The sequence below is a fragment of the Protopterus annectens genome, chromosome 4.part1 (genome assembly GCF_019279795.1).
Source record: "Protopterus annectens isolate FY-2018-M chromosome 4.part1, PAN1.0, whole genome shotgun sequence".
NCBI lineage: Eukaryota > Metazoa > Chordata > Ceratodontiformes > Protopteridae > Protopterus > Protopterus annectens.
Genome location: NC_056734.1, coordinates 567,471,499 through 567,491,420, shown reverse-complemented (window position 1 = coordinate 567,491,420; position 19,922 = coordinate 567,471,499). Strand labels below are relative to the sequence as shown.

The window sequence follows — 19,922 nt, the reverse complement described above, 5'->3', positions numbered from 1 at the left end:
ATGCAAATACAGTAGGAGTTTCAATGTGTTTGTCAAACTTGTACTCTGTGTTGTGGCACTTTAGCAGTTCTTTGCCCCCAACTCATTTCACAGCAGTTATTCCCCACTCAAGGCCTTTTATAACTTTGTCCACTGTTTCTTCACCACCTATGTTGGGGCAGATCACCACATTTATTTTTCATTACTGTCAATCATTGCATCTTTTTGGTACAGTGCATATCTTATTACCAATAGAAATGAAAGAATCTTCAGAAATTAATAGTTGAAAGGCATTTTGAAGTTGATTACAAAATAGAATTCCTTCCAAACCTCATCAACTCCCACTCCTGTGGCACAGCGGAATGAAGCCCCGACTGTATCCCATTACTACCTGTATTTGATAAATGGTACATGCACTGGCAGGTGAAAAGCTGGAGAAGATCGGAGTTTGCTTCCACTGCTAATTCCTCTGTCTTGGTAGGAAGGAAGGTGGATGTATCTCCCCACTTTGATGACATATAGCAGAAGCTTTGAGTACTGCACTTGGTGAGCACAAGCCTGCAGAACAAATGATGGAAAGCTGTATGCTGCACTGAGCAAAACAGAAAGTAGTGCATTTGTGTGGAGGCAGGCACCTCTTCCCCAAGGTCTGGCACCATCATGGAGCTCAAGCAAGCTGATGAGGGAAGAGAGCTCCTGTCGTGTACTTAGAGGACAGCTTTGAATCTGTGATATATTTACTCTTGTCAAAGTCAACACTTGTATATTACTACTAGAAGAGTAAGAGGACAAATGAGGTCATGGTTATCTAAGGAGCTCAAAGACAACTTTTCCCTTAGAAGCAGGGTCTACCACTGTGTGCAGGGAAAGCAACTCTACAGAAGACTAGGCTGTTAAATCTTCCTTCTGTCATACCAGCCTCATTTTTAAGAACTCTAGCTGTACTGTCTAAAATCAAAAAAATTGTTGACTCCTGTTTTCCTTACAAGCCTCCGTATGTTATTGTTTTTAACAACCATGATCTATCAAAAAGTTATCTTGGCTTCATTTGCAACTATGGCACAAGGCATCTTACTGTAATATGTCTAACTCCAAATTCTTCACCTGTCCAAGACAAACTGCACAAACTGTCTGTAGAAAAAAAATGTTCTCTTTTTCACCTCCTTGACAGAGTAGCTGTCTCCTTTCTGCAGTCATGGCAGCCTCTCTCATCTGTAGACCCCACTTCTTTGTTATTAATCTTTGTCTCATCTCAGGTAGGGTGCCCAAGCAGTGTAAATCAATAAAACTCCTCTGCAAAAAAAAAAAAAAAACATTGCTCTAGCAGTTGAAGGTTGGAATAGATGTTACTCAAAATGGTGTTCCTTTTCTATTCCAGCACATAGCTTTAGAAAAAGTTTCTCAACCATTATTCCTTTTTGCTCAATCACTGATGCTGTTCTAAGAAACCAGTCTCAGAGCTCCGGCTGCAGGAACACTGTCACCAACACAGTAGGACTGCTCAGCATGTAAAACTTTTTTGGCTGCTGACTTCATCTACTTACCTCAGTAATGTACTGCCATTCTAGAGTACACCAGTTTGATACACTATTTATGAGGTAAAATTTTCTTTTTGTTTTACAATACATCACTTCACCTCTTTTCAGAGGCTTTGTTTTGCCTTTAATGTGTGAAAGTTATAGCTGTCTTTTCTCTTGTATGCTTTTATACTTTTGTGGGTTGAACAGGCCTTGGATTTTATCTTTTGAGATGCTTTTATAGAGTAGATTCCCTTTCGGTAAGCAAGTGCCCTCACAAATAACCACTTTTAAGTGCCTTATGTGTTTAGGGCCCTCTCAAAACATAAAAGGATGTGTTGTTTGTTAGGAACTGAAATTGCAACAAATAGCACCAGAAGGAGAATGTTGAAAATTTTAGCGTCCAACGTCTTAACACAGCGCATTCTTTTTCTTGGACTATTAATTCCACCTTTAAAAGATTTCAAAGACAGAGCGACAGAGAGTCACAGAAAGTGACATCTGGATCATGCCTTCTGAAGACAAAATTTTCTAAACTGGACATGCTTATAGATGAACAGTCTTCTACAGATTTCCCAGTGTTTAGAGCTCTACTTTGACAGTAGTTGAGCCACAGACTCAGGGCCCAGAGGCTCCTCCTTTTCATTGGCTAGAACATGTTTTCTCCCACTCCTGCCATCTCTTGTCTAGAATCGCCACTGGCTCTACTCCCATTTTTTCTTGTGAGCCTACATCTATATGTGTTATACAAAGTTGGTGGCTGCTATAAAAGTATTAGAAACATCAGCCTCACATGCTTGTTAGATTTTTGTTGTTTCCGGATCAGTATTAGATGTCCTTCTATTCATATGCTGCTGTATCCATAACACAAGGGAGTCTGCCTCTGGTTGACTCGCGTATGTCCGTCCATTTTACAAAAGATCGATGCTGCTGCAAGGTTGTGTGTGACGTCTCAGCAGACGTCTGCCATAAACAGACGTCTGGTACAAAACGGACGTCAGCACGCACCTACCTCAGAACTTTTCTGCCACCTGGATGACTGCTAACTCCAGTCATCGCTGCTACGGAAAAGTGAACTCGTCTTATCCAACTTCAGATAAGTACCCCATAGGAATTTTTGATTATCCTTTTGCTACTGCTTTGGGATTTCATATCAGGTAGAAAGGGCAAGTGTAGGTGTGGAAGGCAGATTCTACATAAGAATTCGCATGAGCTCTGCCTGTTTTGTTTAGGCCAAGAAAACAACCATACTGCTCGTATTATTTGTCTGGCATTCATCCCCAAAACCCTCAGAAGTCTCCTAGCAGCTTTAAATCTTTACTTAGAGAACCAGCGACTCAAAACGTCTGACTAAAACTATGGATCCGACATCTGGTTCTTTGGGTGAGCTTCCAGTCAAAAAGGCAAAAAATCACGGCCTGAACAGACTGCTGCGCCCTCTATTCCAGCCATACCTCTCGAGTCTGGTGAAGGGCCGGAGTCCAAGCCAGAATCCTCATATTTTCCTTTAGCGGGTACCCAGGAGGAGGCTGTCAAAGAAGCCACTGGCATGTCCCAGAGGGAATCCCAGGCATCTGGCTCAGTCGCCGGGGGGGGGGCCTAGGCTCATCATTTCCAAGGGCCCGTGTGGGGTCTCTCAAATTGTAGTTCACGGGTATGTTTCCTCAGACACTGTGGAGTGCCCGCCATCACTCCACCTTATCTCCGATACCTCAGAGTTAGAGTCCCACAAAAAGAAGAAGCAAAAGATCAAGCATATTGCTTCTCCGATGCCCGCACCCTCTGACCAGCTACCTGACTGACAGGCCCTTACTCAAGACCTTCTAAACACATTCCTTGCCTCACGCCAGGCCCCTGCTCCAGTCCAGGACCCTACTGCATCTACCCCTAAGGGTAAACTTGTTTCTGACGTCTCAACTGAAGAAAAGGATTTATCAGGGGATGAACCTCACACTTCACAAATTGCTTCCCCTCTGGGGTGTGCTTCCTCAGAGGAGGAGTCCAATGGCACACAATCCCCAGGGAAACTATTGCTCAGATGAAAGACTTTAAGTGGGGCAGCATCCAGGTCACAGAGACCCAAAAGAGGTATTATGACCTTTTATAAATGAGTCTCCTAACCAATTTGTTGTACCTCCAGTGCGCCCAGCTTACTTGGGATGCTTTCCTGGCTGCTTCAAAAACCCCAGATTCTCAACCCCCTGCACCTAAATGCCCAGACAGGTTTTACAAAGTCTCTGTGGATGCAGAATTCCTTTCTTTCTGCAGATCCTTCCATCATTGCTGTGGCTGCAGACAAAACCTCCAAGTTACTCCCTTCCACCTCCCTCCTTCCCTTCAACAAGGAGAGCAGATTAATGGAGCTCCTATGGAAAAAAGTCTACACATCTGCTACCTTAGCAGTGAGAGCCATTAACTACCAGACTCACATGGCCAAATACTCCCTGGCTTTGGTTTCTGATGTGGCTGAACAGTTGGGGGACCTCCCTGACTCCCCAGCCAAGGCTGAAGTGTCTATTCTCTTGAATTCCTGCGCTCAAGTAACTAAGCACCCTATCAAGTGCAGTTATGATGTGGTAGAGGAATTATCTAGGGCTGCTGCTTCAGGGTCTGTCATCAGGAGATATTCCTGGCTTGGGTCACAGCCTCTCCCTGATGTCATTAAGTCCAAACTCCTAGATGCTCCTTTGGACAACAAAGCTTTATTTGGTTCAGCAGCAGCTGAAATTTTCAAGGCCCTTCAAGAGAAGGACAAGAACTACAGGATCTGAGACACATTTTTGTCTACCCGGTTCCACACTTTTAAAGAGAACTACCCTACCAAAACCTCCTTTGTGAGAAGGCCTGCCAGACAGATGCCGACCAAAGGCAAAAAATATTCCAGGGAACAGTTCTCCAGGCCTGCTCCCTCTACTCCTGCTCCCAAACAGCCCTTTCAGGCTAAGCCTGGTAATCTGTGACTACCAGGTATTAGATCCATACACCCCTCTTTCCATGTCTCTCTCTCTCTCCCTCCTTCCCTGCTTGGAATCAGGTTAACCAGGACTCTTGGGTCCTCTCTATAATAAAACAGGGATACTTCATGACATGGGAAACCAAACCTACTCCCAAAGGCATTCCACAACCCCCTCAAGACCAACTGGCTTTCTTTCCTTGTGTGAGGAGTTCCTGAAGAACAGGAACAATACAAGAAGTCCCTCCTCATGGAAGAAGAAAGGGATTTTACTCCAGGGTGTTCTTGGTTCCCAGGAAGAAGGTCCCTGGAGACCAGTCCTGGATTTGTCCCATCTCAGCACCTTCCTCTGGGTAGCCTCCTTTCGGATGCTCAGTCTTCCCATCCTCCTTCCCCTGATTCTCCCACAGGCCTTCTTGGTATGCTTGGATATAAAGGACGCCTTTTTATGCATCCCAATCCACCCCCTCTTCAGGAAATTCCTCCACTTCTCAGTGGGTTCTGCACATTTTCAGTTCTGTGCTTTGCCATTTGGTCTCTCTACGGCCCAAAGAGTGTTCACAAAGTGCCTAGCACCAGTCATGGCCTTTGCCAGAACAAGGGGAATCCAACTCTTTCCCTATCTAGATAATATCCTGATACAGGCTCAGTCAGTTCTAATGATCCTACAACACCTAGACTTCACTATTTCCCTCTTGAGAAGTCTGGGGTTCACGCTAAATCTCAAAAAAATCATCCCTGATACCCTTACAGGATCATGTGTTCCTGGGGTGCAGGATCCTAACAGAAAAAATGGTGGCCTGTCTTCCCCCAGAAAATAATTGTCTCTCTCAATTCTTATTTCAAGGAGTTACTCCCTCTCAAAGCCCTGTTGACCAGGGAGTTTCTCAGGCTCCTGGGATTCATGGCCTTCACCATCCCCATGGTACCCCTGGCAAAGCTTCACACGAGGAAGTTCCAATGGTACTTGAGAACAGTCTGGATACAACACCTGCATCCCCTGGAGTTCGTGGTTCCCATGCTTCCATGCCTTTCCAGTAAATTGAATTGGTGGATAGCCCAGATAAAGGCCAAGCCAGGCTTGCCCCTACAACCCCTGCCCCCCAAGCAGGACATCTTCACAGATGCTTCAGACACAGGTTGGGGAGCAGCCGTAGGGAAATGGAGAGTGAGAAACACATGGACCCTCACTCAACAGAAAGAGCACATCAATATCAAGGGAATGAGAGCCTTGATATTAGCCGTACAAATTTTCAAGGATCGTCTCCTATCAGGCACACTGAGGTGGTACACAGACAATACCACTGTGCTGTCATACATCAACAAACAGGGGGGACAAGGTCCTACCTCCTGTGCAGGTTGGCCCTGCAAGCATGGGAAATCGTCCTAGGGAGACAAGTCAACATCCAATCCTTTTACATACCGTCAGCAGACAATGTGATGGCAGATACTCTAAGCAGGACCATGACTCAGTCTCGCGAATGGATGCTAAACAGGGATGTGTTCCTGGACCTGGTCCATCAATGATGTATTCTGGGTTTGCCTCCCCACGAACAGACAGCTTCCAACCTTCTGCTCCAGGGTACCACATCTCGAAGCATGGAGGGTGGATGCTCTCTCATTCCCTTGGAAGAGGATGTGCGCTTATGCATCCCCCCCTTCCCTCTCATACAAAAAGTTCTGCTACAAATTCAGAAAGAACAACCATAAATCTTGTTGGTGACTTCCTATTGGCTAAGGTAACATTGGTTCCCCCATTACTCCATATAGCCAAGGGCAATCACAAGTTACCCAGCTGGATGGACATGCTGACACTGGAGAAGGGAACGCTCTTACACCCCGAACTGTCCACTCTGAATCTTAAGCTGTGGGTGATAGGGCATTAGTTCACTTCAGACACCTATACACAGAGTACATGCTTCAGGTTCTGAAGGAGGCCAGAAAACCAATTACCAGGAAATCATATCTTTCTAAATATAAGAGATTTTCTGTCTGGTGTCAAAAACACAATTTACAACCACTGGCAGTAGAACCTCCAGTGGTCTTGTCCTACCTGTATGAATTGATGAAGTCGGAACTGCCTTATTCTTCAGTCAAGACCCACCTATCTGCCATCTCAGCCTGCCTCCCACTCACACCACGTCTGGCTTCAAGGTTAGAAGTTAAACTATTTTTGAAAGGGGTTCTTCCCCTTAGACCTCCAAGGAAGCCCATTCTGCCTCCTTGGGATCTAAATTTCATTCTGGAGAAGTTGACACTACCACCCTTTGAGCCAGCTCAAAGACTGCTTTCTCCAATATTATACATGGAAAACTATACTCTTGGTGGCCATTATTTCAGACAGAAGGGTTTCTGAACTACAAGCAGTTATGGCCTCTCATCCCTGTACAGTTTTACATAAGGACAGGGTGTGTTTACTTACTAACCCAACTTTCATGCCCAAAGTGATCAATGAGCTGTCCTTGAATCAGGCCATCAACTTTCCGACCTTCTTCCCTTCACCCCAAAACCCAGCTGAAAGGATCCTACATTCCTTAGATGTACACAGACATCTCGGATACTGTTTGGCTAAGACCAAATCCATCCATAATTCGGACAGGCTGTTTGTCTCCTACCACCCAAGAGCCCTGGGACACCCTATTTCCAAGCAGACCATATCCTGTTGGATTTCTAAAGCCATCTCCTTTTGCTATACAGCCCATGACAGAAAGCTTTCCTTCACAATAAAGGCATACTCCACTAGGGCCGTGTCCTCCTCTGGGGCTTTTTTCAAGGGTTTGGATACAGCTGCCATTTTAGAAGCAGCTTACATGGTCCTCTGTCCATACCTTCACCAAACACTGCAAGTTGGGCATCATTTCTACAGCCAGGGCAGGTTTTGCTAGAGCCATTCTTCATGGCTTTGTGGAAAATGCTTCTCTTCCTCCCCTCAAATCTTAATAACAGGAGCTTTTGCACTCTCCCTTGTGTTATGGATACAGCAGCATATGAATAGAAGGAGATAGTATTGTTGTGTAAAATCTTACCATAACTTTAGATGTCCTTCTTTTCTGTATGCTGCTGTATAGCTTCTCACCCTGCCTTCCCCTTAACACCTGCCTGACTCTTAAGTACCCACTCCGTATTCCGGCGGCATACTGTTCTGAGGTAGGTACATGCTGATGTCTGTTTTGTACCCAATGTCTGTCTGTGGCCGACATCCGCAGAGAAGAGAGAGAGAGATGTGGGATGTCGCACACACCCTTGCAGTAGCCTCTGTCTTTTGTAAATTGGCCAGATGTACACTAGTCAACCAGAGGCAGACTTCCTTGTGTTATGGATACAGCAGAATGTAGAAGAGGACAACATCAAAAGTTATGATAAGATTTTACACAGTACTTTATTCATAACTGCCCTAATTCAGGAATTGTCCCAACTCCTGCACTGAGAACGTTGGTCCAGTTTGACATTTGTGATACTATGATGTGTCTGACACCTGATTTTTCAGACTTCAGTGTTCTTGCCTTTAATGGAACAGGAGTCATCCCTCAGTTCACCTGTCTCACTGGTCACTGTGCCATGTGTAGGCATCCTTGTTCTTAATATGTTACCCTGTCTCATTTTTACAAGAGTATGCACTTGGTCCTTTATGGAAATCCTTTGTACTTGTATGCCACAGACTATACCCTTTCATGTCCCTCTGAGATTTGCGTTACCTCTTACAGTGGAGCAGGCCCCACCCCAAACTTCTCCATCTGAACAGCAGAGTCCTTGGTGTCTGTCTCTACTGCAGCTAGAAAGACAAAGAAAAGTTTGTTGGTTGAAGAAGAGGAAGCTGCTAGGAGGAGGAAAATGGCAATTTGGTGCCATTCCATCCCCTCAATGAAGACTTTAAAGGGTTTTCCAGATCATGGCACAGTCCTCAATGCTGACTTTCACCTGTAGTAAATAGTGTTCATAACAGTCAAGCAAATGTGGGAATGACTTGACACTTTGGCCCTGATCCATAGGAAAGTGTATCTTCTTTCATCCTCCCATGGATTCATCTGTTTGGGCAATGACTTCAAGTTGGAAGTGACTGTAGTGGCCTTCTGAAAAGATTGCCATCCTTAAGGCAGAAATCCATAAGCTCTGCACAGCTTCGGAAAGCATAATTTGCAGTCTTGTAGTGTACACCGACATTAAGTGCTTTACAACTTTTTTGTATCTTTTTTTCTGCCCTTCTGCTGGCCTTCAGCCCCTCTGGTAGCATATGTCCCTTTAGTTCCATTTTTCTGACATCAGCACCATAATAGAGGTAAGAGCTGGTGAATGACAGGGCATTGGTTGTATTCTCTGCATCATCCACAACTCAGTGATCTGATATGCTGCTGAAGCAGGGTCTGTAATGTTGGGCCCACATTATGTATGTACACCAGACTTGCAGCTATAGTTTATTTTATATATTTAGTTATTTAATTTTGCTTGGCAGGCTTTAGTGCCCAATCTTTTAGCCAGCTCTACCCTGGTCTACTCCCTGACTTCTGCCAAAGAGTTTCAGTGGGGGCCCAGCTGCCACTGTCTACCTGGTGAGCCAGGATTGGCTGCTCATTCTCATTTCCCTGGTAGCCCAGACTTGCTCTTCAGGCCTGCACTAAGGTATCCATTCCTGGTTGGAGCAGAATTAATTCAAGAGGCTAACACTTTCTTCCCAAAATGTACCTGTCAGAAGGAGTGGGAGCTGCCTTTTTGCCCCATATATTGAAATCAGTTCACATTCCATCATTACAAAATCTGTTTTTTCAGTTTTCTTTTTCAAAACTCCTGCAGCAAATGGCCATTTTGAACCGTTCTCTTTGTTGCATTGCACTGTGTGAGCTGCTGCTTACTGTCTCAACATCATATTTCCATTTTTCCTTTTAACATGGTTTCCTTTTACCTTTTGTGTTTAGCACCTCCTCACTGTTTGCTTGCAAATCCAAGGGCTTTTTTCAAAGCTTTGTGTCTTGCAATCCTGTTATCATTCTCTGTAATTTCTGCCACAATCAGCATATTTGACCACAGTGCGTCCATTTTCACATCTTGTGATTTGAGGATTTATCTTCAGTCTTCCAGTGCCTCGTTTGGAATCGAGGTTGCGTGCAGTTCATTATGTAAACCAACATTTGCAGATACCATTTTAGTAGCCTTGTCCTCCCAGCCATCAGTCAATCTACAGCTTACTTTCCATCAAAGAACAGTAGTACATTTTTCCCAGTGCCCTAGCCGAATTCCTTTAACACTGTATGAACATCTCAAGTCATCCCTCGGAAAATGGTTCTAGGCTTAGTTTGGAACTACCTAGCTAGCAAAATGGAATAAATAATGTAGGCTTAATATGTTACTCCATTTTACATGGTCCATCTTTTTTTCTTTCTTTGTTGTCTTTCTTTTTGCAGGTGTGTAGGTGGTGTTGTGGATTAAATTTTATTTATGTCTTTGTTAAACAGGATAGAGCATTTATTCAGATGGATCTTTTCAGGCTCAGACTGGATGAATAGAAGCTACAGTTTACTGTATTCATTCAGAAAACACATTCAGCGTAAAAAAGAAACTTATTGCCTTCAAATTTGAATATTTCAGAAATGTGCATTTCAGATTTTAATGTGTAAAAAGTGTGTTATCCATTATATTTTGCTGATTTAATGACCAGTATAAGAAGTTAAAACTGCTGCTGTTTTTTTTTCCCTGTTCACTCTAATACAGGTGTCCTTGCTGGTCATGACAACCGGGTTAGCTGTTTAGGAGTCACTGATGATGGTATGGCTGTAGCAACAGGATCTTGGGACAGTTTTCTCAAAATCTGGAATTAACAGTGGAAAAAAAAGCTAACCTACACCTCTCCATAGTGATCTGGGGAGTCAAATGCTGCAGCCTACAGCTGTGAATTAACTTACTTTCTACTCTGTATTTGCAGGTGTTATTTTTTTTAATTCACCAATTACAGTTATACAAAATGGCTTTCTGTACAGTAGTGATACATTGAGATGAAGTTATAAATAAAGTTAAAACTACCACTGACTTTTGAAAGGGGCTAGCTAGCATTCATCACAAAGGTGACTGAAATATCTGCAGCCAGTCATCACTGTTCTTCTACGTTTTGACTGATTTGTTTTAAGGATTTCTCTGCTTGTATCTGTCTGCGAATTCTGTACTTATTTGTACATAACAGAATGTACACACAACAGCAACCATGTAACATTTGTCTGTATGTAAAGAAACAAGTTTATGCATTTTTTAAAAAGAAACTACATTTATAGTATTTAACCTGAAACGTCACAGTTTTGGAGTTTGGTAGTGGATGAATTTGATTGTTTTTAAAATTTCTTTGTGAATTAATTGTGGATAGACTTTATCTTATGTGTATCAGTAACAGAAAGCTGATGATTTTTTTTTTTCACTTAATTAGAGTAAACCCTAATGGGGCTCTTAGATTCATCCTGAATCCTGGCACATTCCTGCACTTTAAACTAGGTGGGAGACCTAATACCTCTGACACTTTAGCTCTGTTTTAATCTAAACACAGCTTTTTCATGGACGTCAGATGAAAATGTTTTCTTGTGGTATTCTAATGGGGCAGGCTTTCTTGAAAGCAATTAAAAATGGTGAAATCTTAATATATAGTGTACATTCTGACAGGCAAATTCGCATGAACAGTAATCAAATTAGTTTTTGTAAAGTGGGCCAAGTATTTTAATTTAGCAAGCCAGTGAGTGAAAAAAGTGTTCAGTGACTGTGCATTTTTCATGCCTCAGTGGGTATGGAGTTTAATCATGACAGCATAAACCCTGTATAAAAGAAAACTTTTTCACATTTAAAAAGGCAATATTGAGCAACCTTAAGGTATTTACATTAGTTTTTCATTATTTTATTGTGTTATGAAAAGTGCACATGCATTTAGTGCACCATGCAGGTTTCAAAAATAATAAAGTAATAACTTTGATGTAGTGCAGCTGTCAGGGAGTGTAACTAGTATATTAAGTATTTCTGCCCCTTGTAAGAGGACAGCAGTCATGTTACCCCCAACACAGTGATTAATTCAGATGCATTATGTTGTATGTTTTTTTATATTTTTATGTTGCTTTAAAGCTCTTAAGTGTATGTTATTACTAAAGTGTAGGTGTGTAAGTTTAACAGTACTTTAAAAGGTATTTAATTGGCAACCTGCTTTTGTTTGTTCCCCCAAAAAATGCTACTGTAATTTACTTTATGCGTTTGTATGTCCTGTGCATTTAGAGGACAGGGCTTTATTGCATGAGCTTGCTGATGTTTTAAGGGTAGGTTGCCCATTCTATTTGGCAAAGAAAAATGTTCTTTGACTTAGTCTAGGGTGACTTTGGTGGGCATGAAAGGTGTTCTGGGTGGAATTGTGTCTAGCAAAATATGTACTGTTTTTTGTAATATTTTTACAGCAGAAGCATGTAGAGAAAGGAGGCATCCTGTAGTCTCTAAGTACGTATTCTGCATCTTTTATTTTTTTTAATTTAAACTGCAGTAACCTTTTACAGTACCACTATGTGAAACTTCTAACTTAAATTTAATTAGCAGCTTGATTTGTAGTAGGCTACTTGGAGATATGAATGATTCGTCACATGTAGAACTTAACATCCTTCAAGATTTACTTGTTTGTAACACTTAGCTGTTTTTCTAATAAAGAAATTCCCCATTGAGAAAGGGGTCAGCAAGGCTGTTTATGTGTAGGTATGTGGAGTGACACACTGATTTGGATTTGCTTTTCAGCTGTAACACTTCACTTTTTTCACTGATTTTCAACTTATCAGTGCAAGACTGCGTATTTTTTGTTTGCCAGTCTGAAAATTGTAATGATGTGTCTTGTTACATAGGAGTTGAGAAGCAGCATGAAAGAATTCAAGGGAGTTGCATCTAAATCTCCTCCTGAAACTTCCTTGAGCAGAAGCACAGTTTTACCATCTTTCTCTGTTATTAGTTCTCTGAAACTTGTTCAGGATGCTCTCTGGATGTCATTTGTAAAGTGGATTTATTTCTTAGTCTGATCCCAAAGTTAACCATGCTGCCCTACTTGGGTAATGAAGCAAGGAGGCTAAGCCCATAAATTTCACATTGTCTGCATTTAAACTAGCCTTACTTTCCCTTTTAGTCTGTTTGTGTATAAAGTACTTAGTTGTACATTTCTTTGTTTTTTTGTTGTATTAAATAGATACTTGGTCTGATTCTTATGTCTGTAACACCCTTACCCTTTCTTCTTTGTGGTACAGGTTGGCTGTAACGTTTTGCCATTATAGGTTGAACTATATGTTAGAGTCACTTAATATTTTCTTTCATACATATCAGTAATTTAAATGTGTGCCATTAATCAAAACTCTGCCACCTCATCAGTCCTTTTCCCTTCCCAGTAGTTACATAAATGTGAAAGATGCAGTTTAATTTAACTGGAGTTGGACAGATACTTCAGTATCTTTAAGACGTGTATTACGCTTCTTATCTATACTTCCCTTAAATTACAATATGATCGCTTCTCGGTCATTTTGCCAAGATCAGGTGTAATATCCCCCTGCATGAAAGGAGAGAGAATTGGTGCTTAGTGTGGAAAGAAGTGAAAATGAAGAACTAAGATTTAATCAGCCTACTATTGTTCCTTTTCATCAAGAGCAGGCATCCATTCAGTCCTTTGGAGAATCATCTGCCCACTTGGTATGCATAAATGGTGTGCGAGCTAAAGTAGTTAGAGAGTTGTGAAGCTAACATTTGAGGAAGAAAGTATTGGTGCATATTGAGTTGTGAGAAGACACCACAATCCCTGAATCACTGTAAGCTCAGGTTCTTTGTCATCGTTAATAATACTCAGAATTTAATTTTTATTATAAGCAGATATTCCTTTCTGTATTTGATTGATTAATAAGGTTTTGAAAGCATCCCAGGCATATTTAGAGTTGTACTTTAATTTTAGTGGCATGTAAATAATTTTATTGTGCCATGAGGTATGGCAAGGGAGAAGGCAACAAAACTTTGTGAACACAGTTTTCATACATTTAAACATTAAATAAATGATGTATGTAGCTTGAGCTATATTACTGGACCAGAACACTACACAACCAATTAGGAGATGTTGGGCAACATTTTTTATTTGCATGCTTTTGCGTTATATAGTTGTCTATTGTAGCATATCTCAAAATTCATTTTCCATGTATTCCCATACCTGCCATATTCAGTTTTAAAATTACCTGGTTTGCAACTGGAGCAGTTAAGTATAAGTAATTTCAGTGACAATTCATGTATAGTGTTCTCCTTCTTTGTAAGTAACAGTAACTGAATAATTTTGTAAGTGATGGTGTTTTGTTTTTCCATTTGACCTTAGCTGTACAGTATTTTTAAAAGCTTTATGAAAATGTATTATATAAACTAAGTGCAAGTACCTTGATATTATAGTAACCTGTAACCTCTCTGAACCAGATGTTAAAGGAAAAGAGTGAGTGTCATAGGGGTACCATATTTGGGAGGGGGGGGGGGTGGCTGGCAACACATACTGATTGAAAAATAGTTTTTCATACATATGTTCTTGAATGATGAACATGCAGTGCACACAGCATCTCATCACTATTGGAGAAAATACTTGAAAGGAAAGAACACAGCAGTATAATTGTAATTCATACATTTTGTTTTGGAATTTTTTTTTTGAAAACACAGTTTCATTTAGCAGAGGTGTCACACTGTATCTTATGTAATGATTGTTTGAGCTGATTTTTGTTAAGCTTTTGCACACGGGATTGATACATGTGTTGCCAAAACTGTTCAGTTTTAGTCTTTTTTGCTTGATTTTTTGGGGGGAGGAAGGCAGGGATTGAATTTGTGCCTACAAAAAAAAAAAGTAAGCTGCAACGCAGCTTTTTTTAACTTTAGAATTCTTGTGCCATAAAATAATTAGTCCAAAGTCTGTATGTATGTGTTCTAAGGCTGCCCGTATTGTACTGCAAAGCATCATGACTTATAGTTGTCAGTAGCCTTTAAAAACATGCTTGTTTTCAAAATGGATGCTTCTTTCTTCATGCAAGTAATGTGCCTAATACATTCATGTAAATATCAACAGACTTGCTCAAGCCAGAAGTAATGATGTAACAGTTCTCATGAATGTATGATATTAGCATCAAACTGAGGCCACACAAACCTTTTGTTGGTTTATTCTGTGCACCTTAATCCTGAACAGCTGTAGAAGTTTTCCAGATAGTGCAAAACAATGTATTTCTTGTAAAAAAAAAAATAGTATTAGTGTGTAAATGTGCATTCAGATGTATTGCTAATCAGTATGAAGTATGCACACTAAATGTGCCTGCCAAATTCAGATGGTATTTTAAGCTTATATATAAGGCTTTTAACTAGCATGTGTATCAGTCTCGTAGTTATTTGGCATTTACTCAGTGCTGCTTCAGTAGCCTCTGATGTAAAAACACACATACTATACTCTAGTAGTTCCCAAGGCCACTTGACGTGGGTGGTAGATTTCCTGATCCCACATTCATCAGAAGTATTGTATCTTCCTGTCCTTCTCCAGCCCTAAAGATTACAGGTGAGGTATGCCAGTAGCCTTCCTAAGAAATTGTATTAAATACATGTATATGATTATGTAAAAGAAAAAAAAATTATCCAGAGCTGCCTCTGAAAGCATTTAATGTATAGCTTCCTTTCCATTTGTTTATATTAGTGTATGACATTTCTTCTGTTGCTAATAAATCAGACTGGAACTTTAAAGGAATGCAGTCAGCCCACTCATTTTCATAGTCATCTGAAATCAAATAAAAAGTATACTCTGATTAGTAGTGATGTTTGTATATTTGAAAATGGAAATGTACTAGAATCACTTCGCAGATGAGCACTCATTTCAAATTTTAGTTCGAGACATTTTTATTTGATCCCTATGTTTTGACACAGTTAAAGGTGATGGTGTCACCTTCACCTAAGTATATACACCACTGTGTTTTGGCCACCATAGCTCCATATAATATATCATAGCCTGTACATGATTGGATGGGTTTATTTATTTTACTAAACAGAGAAGTCATGGAAAAACAGATGTAAGGTAGATCAGACTTTGTTGGGCTATAGCTACATTTAACAGGGTTATTTATAAATGCAAGCAATGCTTTGTGGTATTACCTAGTATTAGAAAAATCTATGCATTTTTTCTTACCTAAATTATTTATATGCCCTTTAAGCTGCATTTGACCAAGTCATTTTACAATTTTTCAGAAATTAAAAAGGCATTTTCATAACACTGAAAGGCCTTGTAAGTCAGAAGGAAAGTATGCCTTGTGCTACTGCTGTGCAGGACACCCTGGGTTGCATTTATCTGCCGAGTCACACCTCCATTTGCTGGAGTTTAGGTAGCACTGCAGAAACAGCCTATCCCAACACTTGCACATAGACCCTGAAGCTGTATGGGAACAAGCAGACTGTTAATACTTTTGTAGCAAAGGCATATTAGTTTTTAACCCAGTTTGAATAAGGTAAAGGACAGAAGTTGCACAGTGTGAATATTTGTCTTGGGGATGGGGGAGCAGCTTACAACTGTAGATATGTACAACGGTTCTGTTTCAACAGTGTAGTGTGCCTACGTGCCATAGTTGACAGCGGGCTTTAATAGTGTTCCTTTAAAGACTCCAATGTCTGTCCATTTAAAAATAACTCGTCTTCTGTTCCTTTTATAGTATATCCAGTGGTGGAAACTGAACTGCCTTTGTATCTTTGAGATGATCAAGAACAATAGTCTTAAAAGGTAGATTTCAGCCAGTCCAGGAACTTGTGCCATGCATTTACTGCAACTGTGCTATTGTATAAAGACTTTATATGTGGAATTATAATCACTCGCAGTGAGTTAACTTCTGTTTATAGTCTTTTTTTTTTTTTTTTTCCACACCAGAATGTTTTTCTTTGAATTTGTACAGTGGCTCAGTGAATAATCTGATGTGTTGCAATGAATTGATATTGTAACCAATAAAAAAATGCTTTTAACCAGTGTTGATACACATTGTTTTTCTTGCATATGCGTATTTGTTTGTTCATCAGGCATGTGGAATCTGCAAGATGCCCACTTTTCAGTGGAATTCAGGAAGAGGCCTCAAATGTATACCATTAGAAATGCAAATATTGCAAAAAAAAAAAGTGTACAAGAGAAGTTGCACAAAATTAAGCCCTAGTGTAAGCTATTGGGCAGGTTTACAGTAAATAGCAACAGAGATATTTGAGCTACTTGCAACCTTCTGTTAAATATTAATACCCTTTTAGCCAGTTTCCATGATCAGCCATTTTTTATCATGGTAAATATACCAACATATATATGCACATCTAGTTGCAGTAGCTAGAGGCAGGGACATAGAAATGAACAGTCTTTTTGATGGAGACTGAGTAGTCTAATGATGACATTAACTGTATTTTATTTATTCTACTTATTCTTTGTTGACCAGGTTAGTTCCACTGGGTCAGCATCCTGTTTTTAGCTGAAACTGCAAGTACTATGCTGACTAGGGGTAATTTGTCCAAAGCAATGGGAAACTTCTATTCTTTGGAGGGAGAGGAAATAAAGTGCATTCTGGAGCTGCTAGGTTGTGGCAGAGGGCTGCTTCTACTATAGTTCCAAGAATTTCAAGATGGAGGACAGTGCAGCAGAAATGCAGAGAAGAGCTGGCGAAAACTTACTGAAAGAAGAAGGATACGACATAAATGTTATAGTTGCAAATTGGAAGACTGCTGGAATGAAGCATGTACTTAGGCTTTCAGATGAATACTATACTGAATGGCAAAGCCAGTTCTTGCTGGAGGTGGTGCAGAATACAGCCTGGGATGCTAACAAGTCCCATGGAAGCTGTGTTCTTTGCCTTGGAGAGGGCCTTTAACACTTGATCTGTGGAGATGTGAGGTGCAGGACAAGTATCGAGGATGTCGAAAGGGCCTTTGGGGGGGGGACAGGGGGTGAAGTTTGCCTTGAACATATCTGCTAGCAGGTTGTCTAAGCCAACATGATCAGTGTAAGTGATACTGTTAAGTACTAATTCAGAACAAACCTGGGCTTTGCAGTGGAGGTTCCTGATGTAATAGAAGGAGGCTTTTGTGTTTTCCCTTTGATGTTCTTCGTGTTTCACTGTTGCAGTCATTACATTTGGGTAATCTGCTGGCAGGTTGCCCTCAGTCGGCCTGAATAACAAAGTCTTGGGTCCTGCGTCGATTGCTGTCTCCTCTTCCATGACGTCAGGTCGTCAGGGGTATAAAACATGCAGCTGACACCATTTTATTCTGTCTTTCTTGCCGCTCGGTGCCCAAAGCAGAAGCAGTTCGCAAGTGCCGTTCGGCTGACTCCTGAAATTTTCATATTTGAGTTTCAGAACCGAAGTCTTCAAACTAAAACTAAGTACCCCGTTGGGGAAACTTTTTCTTGCTCCTTACCGATGTCAGTAAAAGTTAATAATTGCATTACTTGTGGGAAGCAAATATCTCTTGTTTTTCATTTGTACTGTATTCCTTGCCTAGGCCCTGATCACAACGTGCCTTGCTGTCGGTTTTGTGCTAAATTTAACCAACGCACTATTAAGCGTCTGTATATTTTTGCTTCTAAATATTTTGGTTCAAGATTTAACTATCCTGAAATGTCGTCGGTTAGCAATCCGACTACCGGAGTTCACAAAAAAACGCAAAGAAAAAGACAGAGACAATCCGTCGAGGTCCAAAACCGACGACGAATCTTCTCCTAAGCCAGTTGTCAGTTCGCCAGTACTCAGTGAGGTGCTTTCGCAGCCCCTGATACCCGCTACTTTTCAGTCGCAGGCCTCTACCGAGACCCATTCGGAGTACGGTATGCCGCAAGATTCTCAGAGTATTGAACCCGCGGATGTCTCTCCCTTAGATGGGTCCGGAGCCACTGAGCAGGCACCGGCTTCTGAGGGTGTTTTCAGACCTCAACATTTTTACATTAAACTGACGCCAGCAACAAAAACAACTTCTATGTCTAACAAATCGACCCATGAGCCACGTGCTCAGGCCCCTATGCCTAAAAAACAGATGATCAAAATGGCTGAGGATTTAATTACCTTGATCAGGGGTTTCCAACCCCCCCCCACGCTAAGAGGCCTAGGCAAGGGACTGATTATGAATCTTCAGATCAGGTTTCCATTTCTTCTGATCCGGAATTTTCTATTCCACCCTGTGAGGATTCTGATGCAGAGGAATCCATCCCATCTGCATCTTCTCCCGAGGAGTATACTTTTGGAGAGACTTTGCATACTTTAAGGGAGCATTTTCACAGGGAGAGTCAGGACTTCTCTGAATCAAAAAAGAGGCATAGGGATTTCCTTCTTCCTCAGCATAGGCCTTTGGCAATACCTCCTGTATTAGACATTGTTGATGATGTGTTCTCGGAATCAAGTATGGCTCCTGATTCCCTGCCTCCGGCTCCTAGTAAGCCAGACAGATATTACAGGGTTCCTGACTCACACAAATTTCTTTTCAAAAATCCTGCTGCTGATCCTGAGACTATCTCTCGGGGTCCCATGGGTGTAAAGGCTTCTGCAGCCAAAAATCCTACCCCTTCTGATAGAGATTCCAGGGCGCTGGATAGATGGGGTAAGAAGGTTTATACGTCTGCAACCTTGGCAATCAAGGCTTTAAACTGCCAGTTTCATATGCTTAAATATCAACAGCATGTTATGGACTTGCTGAAACAAAAAATGATGTTGATTTCTGTTTGTGTGGAAAATAGAGTTACAGGATTTATTGCATTCTGCAGAACAGGTTGGAAAGCATACTTTGCAATGTGGTTTTGATTCCTTGGAGGCCTCTTGTAGGGCCGCAGTTACTGGATCTGTGATTAGAAGGCATGCCTGGCTCAAGGAGCAAAATTTGCCTGATCATGTTAAAACTAAATTGTTGGATGCCCCTTTGCAGCATGATAATCTGGTAATAAGGCAGAAGAGGTTTTAAAGAAAATGGAAGACAAAGCTAAATCTATGCAAACTGTAAAATATTTCTTGCAAGTGCAACCACCCAGGTTCAGTAGGCACTGGCCTACTAAAAATTGGCCCTTTCCTGTGTCCAACTGAGCCAGTCAGGGCAAATCCAGGCGCTCAAATGGCTCCAGATATCAATCACAGGGTTCTTACAGGTTAAAGCAATGGGGTGCCTCCACCTCCAAATCTGAAGGAAACAAAGCACGACCATACAGTAAGCAGTCTCAATGACTTTCCTCTACCATCACCAAGCACTTATCTTTTGGCAGCCCCCTTGGGGGGAAAACTAGCACTTCATGCTCAAAATTGGCAGTTTATTACCCAGGACAAGTGGGTATTAAACATAGTATCAAAATAAAACAAAAGAACTTGTTGAGAAAACCACTTTATGACACAACAGCAAAGCTTTCAGGTAAAAACCCTTCTTCAGTGCATAGCACACAACTACAAACCACTATTGGTTTAAATACAGGTCAAAATCATATGACCAGCAGTCCAATGGTCATA

The 19,922-nt window shown here is 41.2% G+C and overlaps 1 protein-coding gene across 1 annotated transcript in view; it reads left to right on the top strand.

Moving 5' to 3' along the window:
- GNB4 (G protein subunit beta 4) overlaps nt 1-16,431 on the top strand; it is a 1,262,726-nt gene extending 1,246,295 nt beyond the window's left edge. Inside the window, exon 10 of the mRNA XM_044070378.1 lies at nt 10,153-16,431. Within this exon, the coding sequence (XP_043926313.1) occupies nt 10,153-10,259 (107 nt within the window). The 3' untranslated portion in view covers nt 10,260-16,431. The remainder of the gene's footprint in view (nt 1-10,152) is intronic.
- The last annotated feature ends 3,491 nt before the right edge of the window (nt 16,432-19,922 follow it).